Here is a 21192-nt window from a genome sequence, read left to right as displayed (position 1 = left end):
CCAAGAACGTACAATACCCCCTGAGCACGTGGTATCTTCCAGCGCTCAGAGCAACGGGAAATAAAGTGAGCCATGTCAGTTCAACCTTCTGGCTCCCCCTGCTTAGGACCGTGACTCAGTTTCCAGCAGAGGGAGCTGCTCCTTATTTCAAAAGCAGCCCGATGACAGCCCCCTCCCCCCAATAAAGACAAAGTGGGCTTCAGGAAACCAGGTTGGAAAGGAACCCAAAGGCGGAGAATTCTTACTTCCACTGTCGTCCGACATCCCGGGCTGGGGGCGGTACGGGGGTTTCGGCTTTGGGTAGATATCTGCGGGGAAATGACATTGCATTTTCAGCGGAGAGAAATAGCCTTCTGTCTCAAGCAGCCTAGGAAACAAGGACTATAGATTTTCTATCTCATTCACACTGGGCTGCTCGCGGTGGTACAGATGACCATCGACCCCCTGGACACGACTGAGTCCATAGACGTAAAATCTCAAAACTACAATTTAGAGAAAAAAACCCACAGGTGGGCGTGCACACACACACACACACACACACACACACACACAGACACACAACCTGTTCCTAGAAGCTCGCTTTCCTGCAAGAGGGTGCTAGGACCCCAGGTTGCTGGCAGGTGCCAGCTTAATTAAGATGTCCAGCGTGCAACTAAAAAAAAAAAAGGCAAAGAATTCTCCTGGTGTATTTTTACATTGATGTCAATACTTTCTTACTAAACATTTCTTCTTCTGGTTGTTGGTTCTGTCTCTCTCCCTTTCTTTTATTTTAACTATATTATTTACGTATATATATCATATCATATGATATGATACCAAATAATATCACATCACATATCATATAATATCAAATAATATCACATCATATGATATAATATCAAATAATATATCAAATATCATACATGATACGTATTACATATGCTATATTATATATAACATGTTAAATTTTATGTTATATAAATATATTATCTATTTTATATATAATTTAATAATGTAGATGATACATATATATTACATGTGTATAATATATGTACTCTATGATATATAATTATATACCATTTAATATAAATATATCATTTATTTTATATATAGTATATATGGTACATACTATATTACATATGCTACATTATAAATAATTACATATCATATCTTACTGTTTAAATGTTATTTGCTTTACATGTATATTATATATGCCGTATTATATATCTTGTCTATTGTATATAATTCTATATTGTCTTTTATTATGTGGTGTATAAATATGTTAGTATTTCATATATAATTTAAGAATGTATATTGCATGTGACCTACATACGTGCTCTATAATTATAATACATATGTGGTATAAATCATGAGGTATAATTGACATATAAGATTATATGAGTTTCAGGTGTACAGCCTGATGACTGGGTATTTCTCCATATTTCAGAATCTAATTAATATCCATCATCATAGATACCAGCTACAAAATATTATTTTTTTCTTGTAGGGAGAACTTCTCAGATCTGCCCTCTGAGCAGTCTTCCAACACACAATGAGATGTTATTAACTGTGCCGTGAGCCGTCCTCATTGTGATGCACGTGGACTCTGCGTTCATACCCACGGCTCTGTGGCCCGCCTCTCACAACCACCCCACTGATGGACACTTAGGTGGTGTTTTGTATCTCAACGAAGAGGATTCTTTCTACCCTGAGCTCATGAGACATGTCCCTCTATTTTTCCAACACTTGCAAAGTGTTCCTTTGCACATTAAGGCTTGTAATCCACCTCGACTTTATTTTTAAATATTGCACGAGGTTGAGAGTGAATTAGCTATTATCCACGAGAACAGCCACTCGCCCTGGCCCTGCTTACGGGACGTGCTCCCTTCCCACTGTTTGCTGGCTCCGACCTCTCTCAGGTACCGAGACGTAATTTGGTCCCTGAGCTGCCACCCTACCCCTGGTCACGCCTCAGCCTTCCACCCTCCCTGGGCTCTGTGTCTGGGCTTTCTTGTCTAGACCCCTGGTCAAGAATGTGTCCACCCCTGTAGAAGTAACAGGCTGTCCTCATCCCTAAATCATCCTGGGCTTCACGAAGGTCTACTTCCGAGCTAGAAAGCTCAAACATAATAAAAACTAAAGAATATATTGTCATGGTGACATATCATCTTGCACCTGTTGGCTATCATGAAAAACACAAGAAACAACAGATGTTGGTGAGGATGTGGAGAAAAGGAACCCTCTTGGTGGGAATGCAAGCTGGTGCAGCCACTGTGCGAAACAGTAGGGAGGTTCCTCAACATATTAAAAGCAGAAATACCCTGTGATCCAGTAATTCCACTACCGGCTGTTTATCTAAAGGAAACAAAATTACTCTCTTGAAAAGATATCTGCACCCCCACGTTCACTAAGCATTATTCATAACAATCAACAGATAGAAGCACCCCAAGTGTCCATTGGTAGATGAACGGATAAAGAGAATGTAATATATATGTTGCAATATAATGGATATATATAAATATATTCTATCTATATGTAATAGGTATAAAAGAGAATGCAATATATATTGCAATGTAATACAAATATTATATTGTATCTATATGTAACAAGTATGTTGCAATGTAATGTATATATTGCAACATATACAGATAGAGATATATTGTATCTGTATGCAATATGTATATTGCAATGTAGTGTATATATTGCAACATATGCACATAGAGATATGTTATATCTGTATATAATATGTATATTACAATGTAATGTATATATTGCAACATATACAGATAGAAATATGTTGTATCTATATGTAATACGTCTATTGCAATGCAATGTATACATTACAATATACACGGGAAATCCAAATGACGCAAAGTGAGGGAACTAATGTATAGAAAATTCAGAATCATGTTGAACCCCGATGGGGAGACAGGGAGATAGGAAGGGAGCTCACAGGTAGACGTATCCTATCGCCAAGTGCCATTTCTTGAATTCAACATGAAATCACCTAAAATACAGAAGGCTCTCCTTGAACAGAGACAACAAAGGGACATAAAACAAGGATCACGATTCATTCAAATTCTGTGCAGGTTTAAGGTTTTGGGCACTGTTGGATTGCTAAGGACTTTATTGACAATGTTTCCTTTTATTTTATTTATTTATGTTTTTAAAGAAATCTATGGGAACCACGTCTGCCAGGTTTTTGAAGCCAAGGAGACCCAGAGGGTAAATGACTTGCAACGCACAGGGCACGCAGGTGGGCTTTTTGAACGGGACGTGATCTGGAACTCTGCAAACGAGCGGGCAAGGAACTTGTCCTCAGCCTAATTAAAAATCCATCCCAAGAACGTACAATACCCCCTGAGCACGTGGTATCTTCCAGCGCTCAGAGCAACGGGAAATAAAGTGAGCCATGTCGGTTCAAACTTCTGGCTCCCCCTGCTTAGGACCGTGACTCAGTTTCCAGCAGAGGGAGCTGCTCCTTATTTCAAAAGCAGCCCGATGACAGCCCCCTCCCCCCAATAAAGACAAAGTGGGCTTCATGAAACCAGGTTGGAAAGGAACCCAAAGGCGGAGAATTCTTACTTCCACTGTCGTCCGACATCCCGGGCTGGGGGCGGTACGGGGGTTTCGGCTTTGGGTAGATATCTGCGGGGAAAGTGACATTGCATTTTCAGCGGAGAGAAATAGCTTTCTGTCTCGAGCAGCCTAGGAAACAAGGACTATAGATTTTCTATCTCATTCACATGGGCTGCTCGCGGTGGTACAGATGACCATCGACCCCCTGGGCACGACTGAGTCCATAGACGTAAAATCTCAAAACTACAATTTAGAGAAAAAAACCCACAGGTGGGCGTGCACACACACACACACACAGACACACAGACACACAACCTGTTCCTAGAAGCTCGCTTTCCTGCAAGAGGGTGCTAGGACCCCAGGTTGCTGGCAGGTGCCAGCTTAATTAAGATGTCCAGCGTGCAACTAAAAAGAAAAAAGGCAGAAAAATTCTCCTGGTGTATTTTTAAATTGATGTCAGTGCTTTCTTACTAAACATATTCTTCTCTTGGCTGTTGGTTATCTCTCTCTTTCTTTCATTTTAACTATACTATTTATTTATATATAATATGTATTATACTATCATATATGTTATTATATACAAGTATAAATTTTATTGTTATAAAATATATGAAATATATTATTTATTTTATACATAATTTAATAATGTATATACTACATGTAATATATATTATGTGTGTTATACATGTACCATATACTATATAATTATATACCATATAATATAAATATATTATTTATTTATATAGTATATATGCTATATAATATATATGCTAAATTATATAAAATTACAGATTATATTTTATTATATATTATTTATTTTACATGTATATCATATGGCTATATTATATACTACATAATGTATATAATTATATATTTCATTATATGGTATATAAACATATTATTTATTTATATATAGTTTTTTTATGTTTGGAAAGATTTTACTTGCTTATTTATTTTAGACAGAGAGAGAGCGGGCAGGGGAGGAGCGGAGGGGGAGGGAGCGGAAGGGAGAAAGAATCTCAAGCCGACTCTGCACTGAGTGTGGACCCAGATGCTGGGCTCGACCTCACAACCCTGAGATCATGACCTGAGCCAAAACCAAGAGTCGGATGCTTAACCGACGGAGGCTCCCAGGCGCCCCTTTTATATAATTTAATAATGTGCGTGCCGTATATAACTTATGGTATGTGTGCTATATTTGTGCTACATAATATATATAATCCTATATTATATTTTATTACATGGTGTATATGTTATTTATTTTATATACAATTTAAGAATGCGTATTGCATGTGACCTACATATGTGCGATATAATTATATATTATATTATAATACACATGTGATATAAATTATGCCTGTATTACTGAGGTATAATTGGCATAGAGGATGACATTCGTTTCAGGCATACAACGTGGCAATTGGGTATTTCTCCCCATTTCTGAATCCAGTTATCACCCATCCCCATCGATACCAGTTACCACACATTCCTTTTTTCCTGTGGGGAGCACTTTCCACATCGACTCCTGGAGCAGTCTTGCATTTGGTATTATGAACCCTGCCGCTCCTGCTGGGGGGCCGTCCTCATTGGGATGCCCGTGGACACCGTGCGTTCACACTCACCTGAGCTTGGCTTCTTGGTGGGTTCTGCGCACAAAGAGAGACAAGAAATCCGATCAGCATCAAAGACTTGTCCCCGGCTCACAGAAAGAACCGTGAACAGCCTTACAAAACGTGAAAATATCAAGGCACTGCATAGAGCGTATTTCGAACACGCATCCCGTCGTGTATTTAGGGGGGAAAGAAAAGAAAGAAAACATGCTTGGAATGCATACCTACCAGTCTTCCCCGGCTGCTGTGCAGGGTTGGGGTGGGTGGGGGGAAATTCAGTGAGGTGGTCCCCTGGGCTCATGAGCACGTAAGTTAGAGCAAAGCCTTTCCAGAGGCGAGGAAGAGATACTTTGCACAAAGGTTGACCTAGCCGAGAGCATCCAGGGCAGGTGGGCGCGTGCCTGGTGCCAAGTGTACCAGGAAGGGGGCCGTGTGTCCGGTGGGAAGAGGTAGGAGAGGAAAAGACGAGCATACAGAGACACTCCCTGCTCCCACCATGCTGCTTCTTTCTGTATAGTTCACGTATGTGTTTATTCATTCAACAAACGCTGACTTTCCACAGATGCTGGGGGGGGGTGTGTAACGGGGACGCACACGGCCCCCCAAGCGATTGCTCGAGGGCGTGGACATCAAGGGGACAGAGCTCAGGGTGCTGAACACAGTCTGGGAGAGCCTGTGTGTGGGGTCTGGGAGGGCAGACGGGAGCAACAGGAGCTCAGCGGAGGGAGGATGGACAAGGCTGAGGGAGCATGGATGGGACGGCCTCGGTGCACAAAGCCCGGGGTCCTCCAAGCAGAGGAGACCACGTGCTTGGACTCCCTTCCTGCAGTTAGCATCACGTGTCCTCACGGTCCATCCACAGGGTGACAGGTGTCAGCGCTCCTCCCTTTCCAGGGCTGAGTCAGATTCCTTCCGTGCATGGACCGTGTCCGTGCATCTTGTGGCTACTGTGAGGAGCCCTCTGTCCACGTGCATGCACACGTGGATGTTTGGGTCCTCGCGCGTCCTTGTCTTGTGCATCTCCCTGGGACGGGAATGGCTGGGTGCTCTGCCAGTGCTGTTTCCAACGAGCTACGGCCTCACCCCCTCCCCCAGCCTTGTGGCCCTTCCCCGTGCATCCCATCCCCTCGTGCCCACCGCTCAGACTGACTTTCGGAGGATGCCGCCCCATGGCCTCGACGGCGGGCCACAACCATCTGCCCTGGGGCTACCCTGAACTTGCAGCTGTGCAAAGCGGGGACCGTGAAGCCTGAGGACCCCCACTGCAGCCTGACGGGGGAAACGGAGTTTCCACGTCGACGTGCGTCCACCATTAGCTTCTCCAACTGCACGGACCATCATCCCCTATCCGCTCTGCTGTGGTTCATATCCGCAAAAGCCTCCGTGCACGGGGAAAATCAGGACAGGTGCTTTTGTATCAGGGTGTCTGTCCTTTGTAGGGTAGGGGTCTCCCACCCCGTCTTCATTGCTTCTGCCCCTTGTCTGTCTGCATTGAGTGACTGCTGATTGCTGCTGCATCCAGAACCCGCTGACGGTCTTGCTCAGAGCAGACATGCGTTTGTCTTTCTTTCCAAAGAAGACCCTCCATCCGGCCCTGTGTGCGTGCCGCCCACCACACCCCTTTCTCCCAGCTAGACCTGAACCCAGACCCTCCTGCGAGGTCCAGGAGCTGAATATTCAGGTTTTTGGCAGCACGAACGTCAAGCTGGGCTCAAGGCTGCTGCAGAGAGGGCGTGGGGGTCTCTCCAATCCCACGCCCTGTTTCCAGGGAAAGCGAGCAGCCCCATTCATGGATGTGGATGGAGAACCCGCCGGGAGGGAGGCACCCCAGACCCCCAAGCAACCACCAAGCCGGTACAGAAGCAAAGAGCCCACGAAATAAGGTCACTCACCGGGGTCATCAAGAGCATCGGCCAAGTCGAAGTCACGCTGACCTGTGGGGGGCACAGAGGGCGTCAGTGGCACGGACAGGAGGCGTCAGGGGTCCTGGCTCCTGGCTGCTCCCCTCTGCCCCGTCTGCCCGTGCTAAGCCAGGTGCAAAGGTCGGCCCACCGCAAGAGCTCAGCGCAGGGTCGGAGTGTCTCGACCTCCCCCTGTGTTTGTTAAACAAGTATCTCGTCTTTCCCAGCCGGTGCCCCTCACCCAAGACGCATCTTACAGGAAGTTATACCGTATCGCTGTCTCAAAGGAGGAAGGAATCCCCCTAGGATCTCAACTCCTTCTAGCTCCCGAGCAGAACACGGGCATGTTTCCAAAACGCCAAGCATCCAGGCATCCTGCAAGCACCGCTGGGAGCTGGGCGTGTGCCAGTGAACCCCCAAGCCCTGGTTCCCAGCTTTTTCAGGGGTCAGATGCATGAGCACCCCGCCTAGGGGACCAAAAATGAGGCAGCGTGCAATTGCTCCTCTTGTGTGAGCACACCTGGAGGTCTTCCCGGAGGAGTGTGAGCTGTTTCAAAGGTGCCCGTTTACTCAAGAGAACAAAACACCCCAATCATCAGACAGCAGCACCAAGAGACGAGATAAGTCCCCTCACGTCCAGCGAGAGAAACTAATATTTTTAATCGGGCTGAGTGGGCACAAAACCAGTCGGCAGAGCCCACACAGAAGGCAACGAGATTTGCACAAAGAGCTTTGCAACTTACTGTGCCAAGCGGCGGCCACGGCCTCAAGCTGACAGCAGGAATAGCGAGCTGCACCCTGCTTGTCCCTCTGCTCCCCAAGCCACCGTTGGGGACGTGTTTCTGCCCAACCATGGCTCTTTTCCCCTATTTAACCCCGGGCCCCAGCCTCCCCCTGCTGAGCAAGCCAGCCTGGTGTTACTTTCGTTTTGCAAACTGCTACTTTGGCTTTGCACACTGCGCCTGACAACAAAGCCTTCCCTGATCTCTGACCGAGTCCTTGCCCTGCAGGAATTTGGGGAGACACGCCCCAGGAGCCGGCCCCGACCCCCGTTTCTAGCTTTGGGAATGCTCCCGGGAAATGCATGTGCAGAATTCTGGGCTATTTTCCTTTCTGCGCTCAGACCCACGGGTGTGCCATGCCGGCTGGCCACACACCACCCCCTCGCTCTCTGCCATCGCCCTTCCCCCGGAAGCCTCCAGGCCCTCCTCCCGGAGCTCAGAAATGCCTGCGGCTTTCTGGCATCTGGGGAGGAGCTGAGACCCTAGTTCTGCTTTTTTGCTGGCTCATCTCAGAGACACTGTCCGTGCATCAACGTGCATGGGGGAGGCGGGGAGTGTGGGCTCTCCAGCTCTGGGGACCGGGTCCCCCTTGTCTGGGCAGACGGCTCAGAGGCTCTCCAATCCCAGGGTGCTGGTGCTTGGTACCCCCTCCCACATTTACCAAAATTTCTCCGTCTGATATGCTCCCCTGGAGACCCTTATCCATATGCATTTTCTCTAAAAAAACAAAAAACCCAAAATGTTTTAAATCAGCTGAGGGTGGCCAGGGCTGCCCCGAGTTTCTCTCCGGCTCGTTCAGACTCTCCTTCCCAAGCGGCTTTGCCCCTTTTGCTGCTTCCAAAATTACGAAACGTCCTCAAAGGATGCTTCCGAGTCTGCCCATTTGAATCCCCTCTTTGGCTAACTTTTTTTTTTTTTTTTTCCCAAACAGCTTCACGGAGATCGAATTCGCCATGCAGACGATTCGCCCACGTAATGCACACACTTGGGCGCCCAGAGCAAGTTCCCCCGGGGGGGGGGGGGGGATTGCAACTCCCACCTGCCTCTGTTTCCAGAACATTCCCCTGTCTGCAAAGGAGAGCCACTCGCAACCCGTCTCCAGCCCCCTCCCCAGACGCTGGTGACCACGAATGGGCTTCTGCATCTGCAGAGTGGCCTGTGTGGAAATCACAGGGGTCTGGGATCTCCCACGGAGCACGCATCTGAGGTTTGTCTACGGAGTGGCATGGCCCAGTCTGCAGTTCCCCATTTGCAAGGGGCAGGCCTTCCGCCCACGCCGGAATGGCTACCGTGCACAGACCAGGAGCGTGTTTCATGCACAGACCAGGAGCAGGTTTCGTGCACAGACCAGGAGCGCGTTTCCGGGGGCGTTACGGGCAGAGTCCGAATTCACGCTGGACCCTCGGGCAGCCTCCTTCGCAGCCCCGCGCTCCGGGAAGGAGTCTGGGCGTCGCGGAACAAGGTGATCCCTGGATGCTGGGTGGCTTCCCTTGCAGCAAGCTTAGCTGGCCAAGCACAGACCTGTGAGGATGGGGGACACGGAGGCCAGGAAGCACGCAGCAACAGCCCTGCGGTCCACGCGGGAGGCCCCGGAGGACGCGCCCCCTTCCAGAGCCAATCGCAGAGAGCCGCTTCTGACTGTATGAGGCTCCACGTCGCTCGGAAGCCTGCCTGCCTGGCCAGGGTCTGCGTTACTCCAGCCTCTGCCTGTTCCTGGTGCGGAAACAGCCTGGGCCTCGTGTGCTGCCCCAGGGGCTCTCTCTGGCCACCCTCCTCCAGGGCAGACGCATAGGACTCCGCGCAGCCTGGCTGCTCAGACGGGTCACGAGGCAGCCACATGTGCAAACGTGGGGTTTGCACTGCATGAGCTGGTGTGTGAGCAGGACACATGCGTGCAAGGAGGGGAGGGTCCCTGGGACCTCTTGCATCAGCTGCAGACTCTGGCCAGCATCAGGTGCCTGTGTGGGGACCGTCCAGTCCTGCAAGGCAGGTGGAATGGGCCAGGCGCCCAGTGCTCTCCGGAGAGGCAATGGTCCACCCGTGGCAGGGGTCCCCCTGCATTTCACATCCTGCTGGGCGGGGAGCTCTCTCGGGCTGCCGAGACTGTTCCTGGGGCTCCGTCCCTGGAGACACCCAGGGAGGGAGGGTGCTCACCAGGCCAGTGCTGTCACCAGCATTATTTTCCCCTCGGAGCACATGACGCGGCTCGTGTCCCAAGACCTGTTTCTGATCTGGTCTCTCCTTTTGCTTAGCGAGCTCGGGGACTTTTAATCAAACCCACATGTTTTGGATCCGTGACCCGGGGAGAAAGCAACGTCCTGCGTCCTGGGGTCGTGACACTGGCAATCCCACTGAGATCCCTGGGATGTCGGCTTACGGTGGCTCGTGCTGGTGCGGGGCTGACGGTCAGCATTATACACAAGACCCCCCTCCCTCCACCCAAGAAAAAAAAAAAAAAAGAAGCTATTTGCGGTCTTGTTCTGTCATCTCTAGGAACCAAACCCAGAGCACTAGCCCCTCGACCCCCACGAGACTCCCATCGGCTTCCTACTGCACTTTTCACGCCCTGAATTTCTCAGCTACGGTGGGGACCCTCGAGTCGACGCGACACAGGGCAATCTGCAAACTACTGAATTACTGACTCTGATCTAAAGGAGAGAATCAGCCCCGGGTAACCTCGGAGTAAAGGAAAGAGAAAACAAAACAAAACAAAACAAACCCGAAAACCGAACCACAGCATGATTATTATGTGACCACGTCCATCACGAGACCCATCACTCACTCATGAATGCAGACAAGCTCTGAGTTGCTATTATTCCGACCAACATTACCCTGTGCTCCATTGTTCTTAAAAAAAAAAATGTATATATATATATACACATATATATATATATATATATATATATATATATATATATACACACATATATAAATGTACAGAACGCATATTTTCAGGGCTCTTACCCAGGATAGAGAAAATTAACAGTGCACCAAGGTGAGCCGTTAAGCTTTGCACAGACAGTGACAAGGAGCCCCGGGGTGGCGTGCCCAGGTGGGTGTGGGTGCATGGCAGCTGGGCTCCGCATTCTTCCGCTGGAACAGCCGTGCATAAATCGGTAAGAGTCTCGGGGTGCTCGTGAGGTTTCTGTTTCCAGCAGCAGCAAGGGTTATGCAAGAGGGCTGGGTTCTCATCTTGCACACCTCAGCATGCATGTATGGGGACACCACGAGGGACACTCTTCCCAGGGGCAGCAGTGCAGACCCTCCGTGGAGCCCAGCAGGTGGCCCCTGGGCACTGGCTGCTCCTGGAGCCCCACCCCATCCTGCTTGCCCAGCAGCAGACTGCCAGTGAGCCTCACCCTGCAAGGTCAACCAGTTGTCCCGGTTCCTAGCGTCCTCAGGTCCCCTTTCGATGAAAGCCCTCCCCCCTGATGACGTGCACAGTCCTGGGAGGGGAAGTACTTGGTCACAAAGGACTAAGGGATGGTCATTCATCATAAAAGCCAAGACACCTGTCATGAAATGCAGATCGTTCAACAAAGCAGGGTTGGAGTCTGTGTCCTAAACCTTCCCAGAGTGACATGTGCATTTGGACCCCCGGGGATGTGGGTGAAACACAGCCTGTGCCAAGATAGCTCTGGGTGTGCCCGAGAGGCTGTGTTTCTCTCCAGCTCCTGGGGGAGACTGAGGCTGTGGGCTGTGGACTTCACTTTGCAGGGGAAGGGCTTTGTATTCCCTCCTGGTCCTGGAGGCTGGGAGTCTGAGATCCAGGCGGGGCTGAGGCTGGTTCCTCCTGAGGCCTCTTTCCTTGGCGTGTAGACCCTGTGTCCTCCCTGTGTCCTCACATGTTCGTCCCTCCGTGCCTGTCCTCATCCCCTCTTCTTCTAAGGACTCCAGTCCTATGGGATCAGGGCCCACGCTCGTGACCTCATTTTCACCGTAATCCCGTCTCGAAAGACCCCCATCTTCAAACCCAGCCCCATTCTGAGATCTTGGGGTTAGGGCTTCATCCTGTGAATTTTGAAGGGACACATTCAGCCCACAACAGATTTACACCAGTAGGAGAAGCTGAACCACCAAGGAATCACCACCAGACACTCTGGTGGGAGAGAAGGGAGGCCCTCACCCGGCCCCAGGACTCGGAGGAAAGGGAAGGAGATTTTTGGCAGAGCTGCACGAGGACAAGCCACGCAGGGAGTGCTGGGTCCACACCAGCACTGTTCCTCAGCCTCAGGACTTCTGCCTCCGTGCCTCTCAGACCCTCGAGGGCTTGTGGATCAGCCCATAATCAGCTTATTAGCAGATTGTGGGTTGGCAGGTCTGGGTGAGGCCAAGACTGCCTTTCTCAGCTGCTCCCACGGGGTGTTGGTGCTGCTGTCCTGGGGACCCCACTCTACATGTTCACCGTGTGAACAGGAAAGACATCCTTCCTCCCTGCTCTATCCAGTTCACCGAACCCCTCAGGATCCAAGAGGTCCTCACCCCCTTCAAAATAAGAGCCAAAGAAGAACCCCAGCCTGCTTCCTCCCATGAGCAGGAGAGAAGACAGCTTTGCACCCACCGTGGGGACCTCCGTCCATGCAGAGTGCAAATATGCCAAGTCGATGCCCCTTGGACCACCTTCAGGGCAGCTCTGTCAGTAACTCTAGGAAACTCCAAGGGACGGTCATGGGTCTTGAGTAGAGACAGCTCTGTTCTCGTGCAAAAGGAAACCCACTGCCTTTCGGGTATGGCTTGCATGCATACGGGACATTGCTGCTTCCCCAGAGACCCCTGAATACGGTGAATCTGGCCTCATATTCACCCAGAGTCTTAACAACTAGAGAGGCTGATGGACGTCATCTGGGGCGGGGACACTAGATGCTCCCCACATGCCCTAGAAAAGAGGCAGGGGCTCCCCGAATTGTCGACATGGGAGGACCACCTGCAAAGTTCAGAAAGCACCCAGAGTGGGGCTCCAGGAATGGGCGGTGGAGCCCAGGACTGTGCATCTTGACCCTGTCCCCCAGCCATCCTGACGCCCACCGCCCAGAAAAGTTTCCCAACAACCTCCCCTGAGTATTAGCACTTTGTCCAGATCATATATTTTTTTTTGCAATCCACAAGAATAAAAACAAAATATTGGCAGAAAAGTTCTGAAAACTCTTGAGAATGGTCTGTTCCAGGGCTGCCTGGGAAAGCTGTCTGAATGCTCACAGCAGAAGTGCACAGCTTTGCACTCTTTGCACACTTTGCCCCTTCCATTCTCAAGAATATGACAATTTCTGCAGCAGCCGTGCTCCCCACAGAGACACCCCCTTCAAGGGCGTAGCTCAAGGTCATAGGGAAACTGGGGATGATGAAGGATTTAACAGCCCTGGCTCTACTCCAGACCTCCAGCAGAAACACACACAGGAGTATTTCTGACTATGCAGCCGTGGGAGCCCAGGTGCTGAGAACAGGCACAAAGACCGTGGAACCCTCCGGAAAACCTGCAGAATTGGCATCTCAAGCAGTGGAAGTGGAAACATAAACACATCCCAGACGGTTCATATTTTGTGTCAATGTGGCCAGGCTTCAGTGCCCAGGTGTTTGGTCAAATGCTAGTGTGCTGTCACTGTACCAGTCAATGGGATTGCCATCTGCAGTCACGTGCCTGGAAAGCACATCACCCTCGGTAATGTGGGTGGGCCTCCCCTGATCTGCTGAAGGCCTTAAATGTAATAAGTGACGTTTCCAGGAGAAGAAGGGAGTCAGACTCAACGCAGCAGGCTTGCATCGTAGCTGAGTTTCTAGCTTGCCCTCAAGGTTTTGGACTTGCCAGCCCCATAGTACTGTGGGGCAATTACTTAAAATAAATTTGAGTCTATGGATTGACGATGATAATGACAATGATGATAGATAGATAGATAGATAGATAGATAGATAGATAGATAGGTGGATGGATGGATAGATACATGATGGATGGATAGATGAATGGATGGATGGATGAATGCAGGAATGGATGGATAGATAGATATATGATGGATGGATAGATAGATGGATGGATGGATGGGTGGATGAATGGATGGATGGATAGATGGGTAGGTGGATGGGTGGATAGGTAGGTAGGTAGGTAGATAGATAAATGATGAATGGATGGATAGATGGATGGATGGATGGATGGATGGATGGGTGGATGGATGGATGGGTAAATAGATAAATGATGGATGGATTGATAGATGAATGGATGGATGGATGAATGGATGGATGGATAGATGGATGGGTGGATGGGTGGATAGGTAGGTAGGTAGTTAGGTAGATAAATGATGAATGGATGGATAGATAGATGGATGGATGACGGAAGGATGGATGGATGGGTGGGTGGATGGATGGATGGGTAAATAGATAAATGATGGTTGGATTGATAGATGAATGGATGAATGGATGGATGGATGGATGGATGAATGGATGGATGGATAGATGGAAGGATGGTTAGATGGGTGGATAGCTGGTTGGGTGGGTGGATGGATGGGTGAGTAGATAGATGAATGATGACTCGCTGGCTGGCTGGATGGATGGCTGGTTAGATGAATAGATGGATGGATAGATGGGTGGATGGATGGATGGATGGAAGAATAGATGGATGAATACATAAATGATGGATGGATGGATAGATGGATAGATAGATGATGGATAGATGGACAGACAGATAGATGTACGTATGTATAGGTGGACAGATAGTAGCTGGATAATATTTAGATACATAGGTCAGACACACAGGCAGATGGAGTCTCCCGTGCTAACATAAGTTTTCTCAAGCTGAGCGCCAGCAACATTTCGGGCTGGATCCCTCTCTGACATGTGTGGCAGACATTGCCCCTACCCATTTGAGGACACCCACCCACCTACTCACAGTTCTGACAGCCAAACATGACTCCAGTCCCCTGGGGGCAAAGTGGCCCCTAGTTGAGAATGGCGGACTGCAGCCTGTCTACCTAGACAATGTCCCTTCTGGCCTGGCCATGCTGGGTGATGATGCATCACTGAATGGGGAACCCCAGAGCAGCCACCCCCTAGTGCCACGGATGCATGAGTCTCCACCCAAGGATAAACCAGATGGCCCGATGCTTACTCATCATCCCTCTGAGGGAGCCCTGACTCTGCAGGGCATGACTCTGGGTGCTTCTGAACCTACAGGTCCCAAGCCCCACCCACATACCACACAAGCATCTCGAGGGGCGGGGTCTGGCGTGGCACCTTTAATCCAGCTCCCTCCCAGGTGACTCTGCATACCAAGGATTGAGAACCACTGCCCTACATAGCTGGGCAGGTTCAGCCCCACCGATGGGCATGGTGACAAAACAGGCTTAAATGACCCACCTGGGGCTTGGCCTTCACACCCACAGATTGGCTAGATCCAACGTGGTTTGGGGGCCACGAGGAAAGAGGCAGAATCAAGGGAGACTCTTGATTGGTTCTGGGGTGCTGCCAGTGTGGACTGGAGTCCCGTGGCCCAGCGTGGCCTGGCCTGTTGCGTTGGGCACATATCCCATCCTCCGCGCATCACCAAAGCACTATGCCCCGCACAGCCGAATGCAGCCCGTGATTAAATAAGTAATAATACATTACAATAATATATATACACAAGATAATATATATCTGGGGGCATAAGGATAGATAGATATAGATATTTCCTTTTTTCTCAACAGACCCAAACCACACGCTGGCCTTGGCAAGTTTCATTTCTGCTTCTGCTTCCTCACTGTGACCTCAAGCACCTGATGGAACACCACCCCATGCCTCAGTTTACCCATCTATAAGGCGGCGGCCAGCACGGCACCATCATCGGGCTGCGTGAGAATCAGCTGGGAAGCTGATGTGTGCGTGGGGTGCAGGACGCATTGCCGTCGCAGAAAGAATTTGGTGCCTGTGGGCTGGGGCCGGGGCCTCGCCAAGGACACCTGCTAAACACCCAGGGGACGTTCCCATGGACGCCCGAGGAACCGTGTGGCTGCTGAAGGACTTTGCCTCTCTTGTCCCTAAAGCATCAAATGGACAGCACTGTGCGGGTCTGTTGTCCTGAGCGGGCATGCTCGACCTCCCGTTGTCCCTGCACGGTGACGAGAGTCAACTCTGGGACACGCTTTCCTGGAGGAGGGGCTGGGTTTGCAGCTGGACGTCTCTACGTGAAACCCGGAGCTCTGCCCTCTGGCTCCTGGGTGGGTCAATGTGGGGACTGGCCTCTCCCTGCACACAGGAGCTCCTGAATGCATTTCATGCTGGGTGAGATATCCAGGGGACCCTCCACATCCCATTGGCCCCGAGACAACCGACACCTCGTCCCTGAACACACCTTGAACAGGACAAACAGGACGCACTTCTACAAGGACATCTGACCACCGTCCCGCCATTCCTAACCAACACCACTTCCCAAGCTTCCTTCCCACCCAGCCTACCATGCTTGCAATGAGAACGTTAAAATGACCAGAGGGGCTGTTTTGGTCCTGTATCTCATAGCCTCCTGCCCCACCCTCCAACAAACCAAACAACCCCCACCCCCACCCCACCCCAGCATCTGGGAGACAGCCCGCGAGCTCCAGCTGCAGCTTTGGGCATAAACAAGTCACACGATTTCCCTCTGCCACAGGGAAGGATGACATTTATCCAAAAAGTTGCTGAATCCAAACAAAGCCCACCCCCCTCAAGCAACACAGCCCCAGGAAGGCCGTCCCCCAGAAACAACCCGTGTGCCAACTCTGCGTTGCCCCCACGAAAACGGGCAGAACTCATGTTTTCCATCAGCAACAAGGAATGTAAAGGACCCGTCGTACCCTGTCGAGCTTAAAACACGGAGTAGGACAGGCTGTGTCGGACACGCAGAGCAGAAAAGCAGAGAAACCCTCTTGCTTCCAAATGCGGTTAGCCCGCGTTCCGCGGTTCCCGGTCCAGTTTCCGGGCTCTGAAGTGGCCCCCTGTCCCCTCTGCACCACTCCTGTCTCTCCTGACCCCACCTGGCAACTTCTCACCGTTTGTGTGGTTGAAGCTGCGTTGGAAGGAGTTTCGAGAGGGAACCAGACAGCACGCGGCTCCCCCTCGGGACCGAGACGCCTCTTACCTTGTACGTGCATCAGGAAGCCCAGCACCGTGACACAGAGGAGGCCCCACCGGCTCTCCATCCTTGGCAGCCGCAGGAAGGAGCCCCCGTGCAGGCCACAGCCCAGCGGCTCGTGAGATCCGGCCTCCCGGACCCCACCCTCCGTGTGTTGACTTCCTGTCTCCCAGCTGGGAAGGAAGGGAGGCGACGTTGCAAGCGGAAAGTATGAACCAAGCTGCAATCCCTTTGCCAAAAGCTAATGGGCCCCGTGCGCAGATTCCAAACCCCACAGCCTGGAGCCGATGAGGCAAGTGCATGCACGCTGAAGGCCGACCTGGGCCTCCCCCAGCGGCGCTCGCCGGCCAGCTCTCAGCACGGCAGGGAAACAGGCGTCACCTGGCATCAGTGGCCATCTTCCGCTTCGGGAAGCCGGCACACCTGCTCGGCTGCTCTGCTCCCTGCAGGCGTGGGAGGTGCCTCGAGATCAAAGCTTTGCCAACCCTGGGCGCAGGGAGGACACGCTCTCTGCCCACACATCTGGAGACTGCCGGCGTGCTGCTTCAGGTCAGTTCACATCTGTTCTGAGCCAGGCCCACGCTGGGTGCCGGGGTTGAAAAATGAGTCGTTGTTTACAAAGAGGAGGGGACCCCGAAAGTTAAACCAGACGATGGCAGTGTGACCTTGCATAACTCAGGGGCGCACACCGAGGTCTTGGGCAGGAGGGGGATACCTGGCAGAGTCTGAACTCAGCCGGGTGTCGGAAAGAGCTTCTGGAGAGGGTTGTAGCCTCGAGATGATTTTAAAAGCTGAGTAGGAAGGACGCAAGATGGGAAGGACAGAGCGTTCGGGCAAGTTGTGGGGTAAAGGCACTCAGTAGGAAACAGGAAGCCCAGGGCCACTGTGGGGAACAACTCTAGGGGGCGCTGTGTACATGGCCAACTGTTACAGACTAAAGGTTTGGTCCCCCCAGATTCATACACTGCAGCCCTGTCTTCCAATGGGATGGAGTTGGAGGTGGGCCCTTTGGGACTGATTACGTTGAGATCAGGTCATGATGGTGGACACCATGATGGGATTCATGTCCTTATAAGAAGAGATAGAGACCTCATAGCTCTCTCCGTCCACCACGTGAGGACACAGAGAGAACATGGTGTCTACACCCCAAGGAGAGAGGCCTCGGGAGGAACCAGTCTTGGCCCCGCCTGGATCTCACACTCCAGCCTCAGCCCGGCCTGGATCTCAGACTCCCAGCCTCCAGGATAGTGAGAAATAAGTGTCTATTGTTTGAGCCGTCCCGTCCTTGGTATCTTGTCATACCAGCCCAAGCGGACAACCATGCCAACTAGGACGAATGATCGAGAGGTGAACAGTAGCCATTATTTGCCTCTTTCCGTATCGACCTAGAGTGTGACTTAGCTCATGTCCATGTGACAGCATCTGATAGAGAATTCATGAGATTCTGTACAACCTGGAGATGATACTTTCTCTGCTAAGCCATTCCTTGTCCATGTAGGTTTGGGGGTGTGGCATTCAGATATCAATGGTGTTGCACTGTTGACACTGGGACCTGACATTCATTGCTTTGTGGGCCATCAGAATAGAGAATGCATTTGCCCCCATATTTATGGACTTTGTCAGACTCGACGTTTATGGATAGCGCACATTCCAAATTATGTTGAAAGCAGCCCAAGTTCCATTGTCTATTGTGTCTCATTTTGTCCCGTAGCAAAGGGAGGTAATGACCATGTGAAATGGAGACACAGGACCTATTGAAAGTTATCTTATGGCTGTTCCTTCCTTCCCCCCAAAAATCAGGACCATGAAACATCTGAGTTGGGCCTTCAAGCGCAAGTACAAATCTGATGAAGGGAAAGGGAAGGGAGAACATTCTGGGCAAGCAAATCTGGAGGTGTGGACCTCTGTGCTCTTGAGTTTGGTCTTGATAATAAGGTCTGTGCTAGGTCCCTTGAGGATTAAAATGACGACTGGCCAGGTCTTGACTTTGCTAGTCCTGAATGCTATTTAAAGATCTCGGTTCTGCAGGCAGAGGGGACCACACTGCATTTGTGATCAGGGGAGGATGGAGATGGGGACGTCATGGGAAGAGAAGCCCACTAGTGGCCAGGAGATGAGTTACAGATGGGGCTGAATTTGACACAAGGAGGTCACAAAAGACATGGCTGTCATGCTGGGGGAGGTGACATCAGCAGAGGTGGGCAAACTTAATGGTCATGGGGGGCAGCGGGTTTCAAGCATTCTTTGGAGAGAGAACCAGTGGAAACATGGCTCCCATATTCAATCACATATGGACCTTCAAAATACTCTTCTATGGATCTGGAGAAATTTCAGTCACTAGCATATGGCAGAGCTAGGATTCAAACCCAGGCAGCCCGGGGGCACCTGGGTGGCTCAGTCAGTTAAGCGTCTGACTCTTGATTTTGGCTCAGGTCATGCTCTCAGGGTCATCAGATTGAGCCCGGCGTGGGGCTTCCTGCTTCACGGGGAGTCTACTAGAGAATCTTCTCTCCCTCTACACTTCCACCTGCTCATGCACTCTCTCCTCCCTCTCAAATAAATAAATCTTTAAAAAGCATGGCAACCTGAGTCCAAGGCTTGTCCGTGCTTAACCTGTCCTGATGATGGCTGGCCCAAAGCACGCGTTCAAAAATCACCCGTTAAGTTACACTGAGGGGAATTCGGATGAAGGTGGCTGGTGAAGGGAATGGAGGTGACCATCCAGCCATCTGTCTTTGGTCCAGAGTGGGTCGGGTTGACCCCCAAATGAGGGAGCAAAGTCAAGAGTGACATTCAGTGCTTGCCATCAGGAGAGAAATCTTGCTCAAGACGGATTGGCTTTTCGGTAAGGAGGGCATCTGTTTCCCTGGTTTCATGAGTATTCTTCACATCTCAAAGACTCAAGTCTGTCACCCACCAACTATTTGGCAATTCCCTGCTCGGTGTCAAGCCCAGAGGTGGGATGTGACGCTGAGCTTACTCAAAAGACACCCTGCTCTCAGAGATACACAAATCCGTGTTTTCGGCTGGATCGTGTCTCTTCAAAAAGATGTGTTATGGTCCTAATGGCCAGGAACTCAAAATGGGACCTTATTTGGGAAGAGGTTCATTGCAAATGTAATTAATTAAGATGATCCAGGTGGGTTCAGAGACAGAGGAGGAGATACAGACACAGAGGAGAAGCCACGTGAAGACAGAGGCAGAGAAGGGAGGGACGCGACCACCAGCCAGGGACGCCTGGGGCTCCAGAAGCTGGAATAGGCAGGAAGGACCCTCCCTACAGCCTCCTGAGGGAGCACAGCCCTGCCCCGCCTGGATCTCAGCAGCCCCACCCCGCCTGGATCTCAGACATCTGGTCTCCAGAGCTGGGAGGAGATGAATCTCTGTGGTTTAAGCCACCTGATTGGTGATTCTTTGTCACAGTAGGAATGGGACATTCACAGATGTTCCTTTCTTTGAAAGAAAAGAACAAAAAAGTACTAAGCATTAGCATTTTTCTTCTAGCTCAGAAATAACCCCCCAAGCCCTCACATGCTATGCATCAGGGAACCATCACCACTGCCACGATGTCAATGCCACGTCATGTCAATCAGCACCGTTGCACGGAACGACACATGGACCTCTTCTGTGTTGAGGGGTTGTTTTTCTTTCTTTCCCCCTCCTTCCATCACCACTTGGATTCGGACGCAACGTCATAATTCCGAGAAAGGGTTGGAGCCGGACCGAATGCATTTCCAAAGTGCCCATCAGTCCTTCCTGACACGCTGACCCACGTGAAACACGCAGGCACTCACCTTAAGAGCAATTTTCGGGACACAGAGCCCAGCTTTTTCGTGGCCACCCCAAGCTGGAGAAGGCATGGGAGAAAAAAGCGGGGCTAGGGCTCCAGATAAATACCGCCATCAGTCGCTGTCATTACCACTGGAGAGGCTCTCAGTTGTCGGGAAGAGGGTCTGAGATGTTATTTGCAGTAATTACCTGCTCTGCCCCCTCTGGGACCCACGGTGCCATCCAGGATGGAAACCGAGGGCCGGAGCTTTCAAGCTCCATCTAACTTTGCAAAATTTCCCCTTTTGTCTCTCTCTCTTTTTTTTTTTTACCTCGTTCCCCACAAAAGGCATATGGATCAGTGCACATCATGGATGTCGGAAGCATTTTATGGAAGCACCAAATTCTTTACATCTTGTGTTGGGAATCTGTCTGCAGAAGACATAAATATAGCCGGGTGGCAAATCCCCCCCCCCCCATTTCCCCAGAATTTATTAGGTTTA

At 50.5% G+C, this 21192-nt stretch overlaps 1 protein-coding gene across 12 annotated transcripts in view; it reads right to left on the bottom strand.

Moving 5' to 3' along the window:
* The window catches only part of LOC113240808 (glycoprotein Xg), a 32033-nt gene extending 14823 nt beyond the window's left edge, over positions 1-17210 (bottom strand). For 6 of the 12 annotated variants that reach the window (XM_048213183.2, XM_048213185.2, XM_048213184.2 and 3 more), the window contains exons 1-5: positions 7813-7938; positions 7061-7102; positions 5181-5204; positions 3565-3627; positions 246-308 (exon numbers count right to left, since the gene is read on the bottom strand). In XM_048213183.2, coding sequence (XP_048069140.2) covers positions 246-308; positions 3565-3627; positions 5181-5204; positions 7061-7102; positions 7813-7923 — 303 coding nt within the window. In that variant the 5' untranslated portion in view covers positions 7924-7938. Of the gene's footprint in view, positions 1-245; positions 309-3564; positions 3628-5180; positions 5205-7060; positions 7103-7812; positions 7939-16927 lie in introns of those variants that run through there. The other 6 variants (XM_044391862.3, XM_044391863.3, XM_057309040.1 and 3 more) reach the window with 6 other exon arrangements.
* Between the last annotated feature and the right edge of the window lie 3982 nt (positions 17211-21192).

The sequence above is a fragment of the Ursus arctos genome, chromosome X, assembly GCF_023065955.2.
Source record: "Ursus arctos isolate Adak ecotype North America chromosome X, UrsArc2.0, whole genome shotgun sequence".
Classification (NCBI taxonomy): Eukaryota; Metazoa; Chordata; class Mammalia; order Carnivora; family Ursidae; genus Ursus; species Ursus arctos.
Note: the sequence above shows the minus strand (reverse complement) of the source record. Positions and strands in the feature narration are given on the sequence as shown.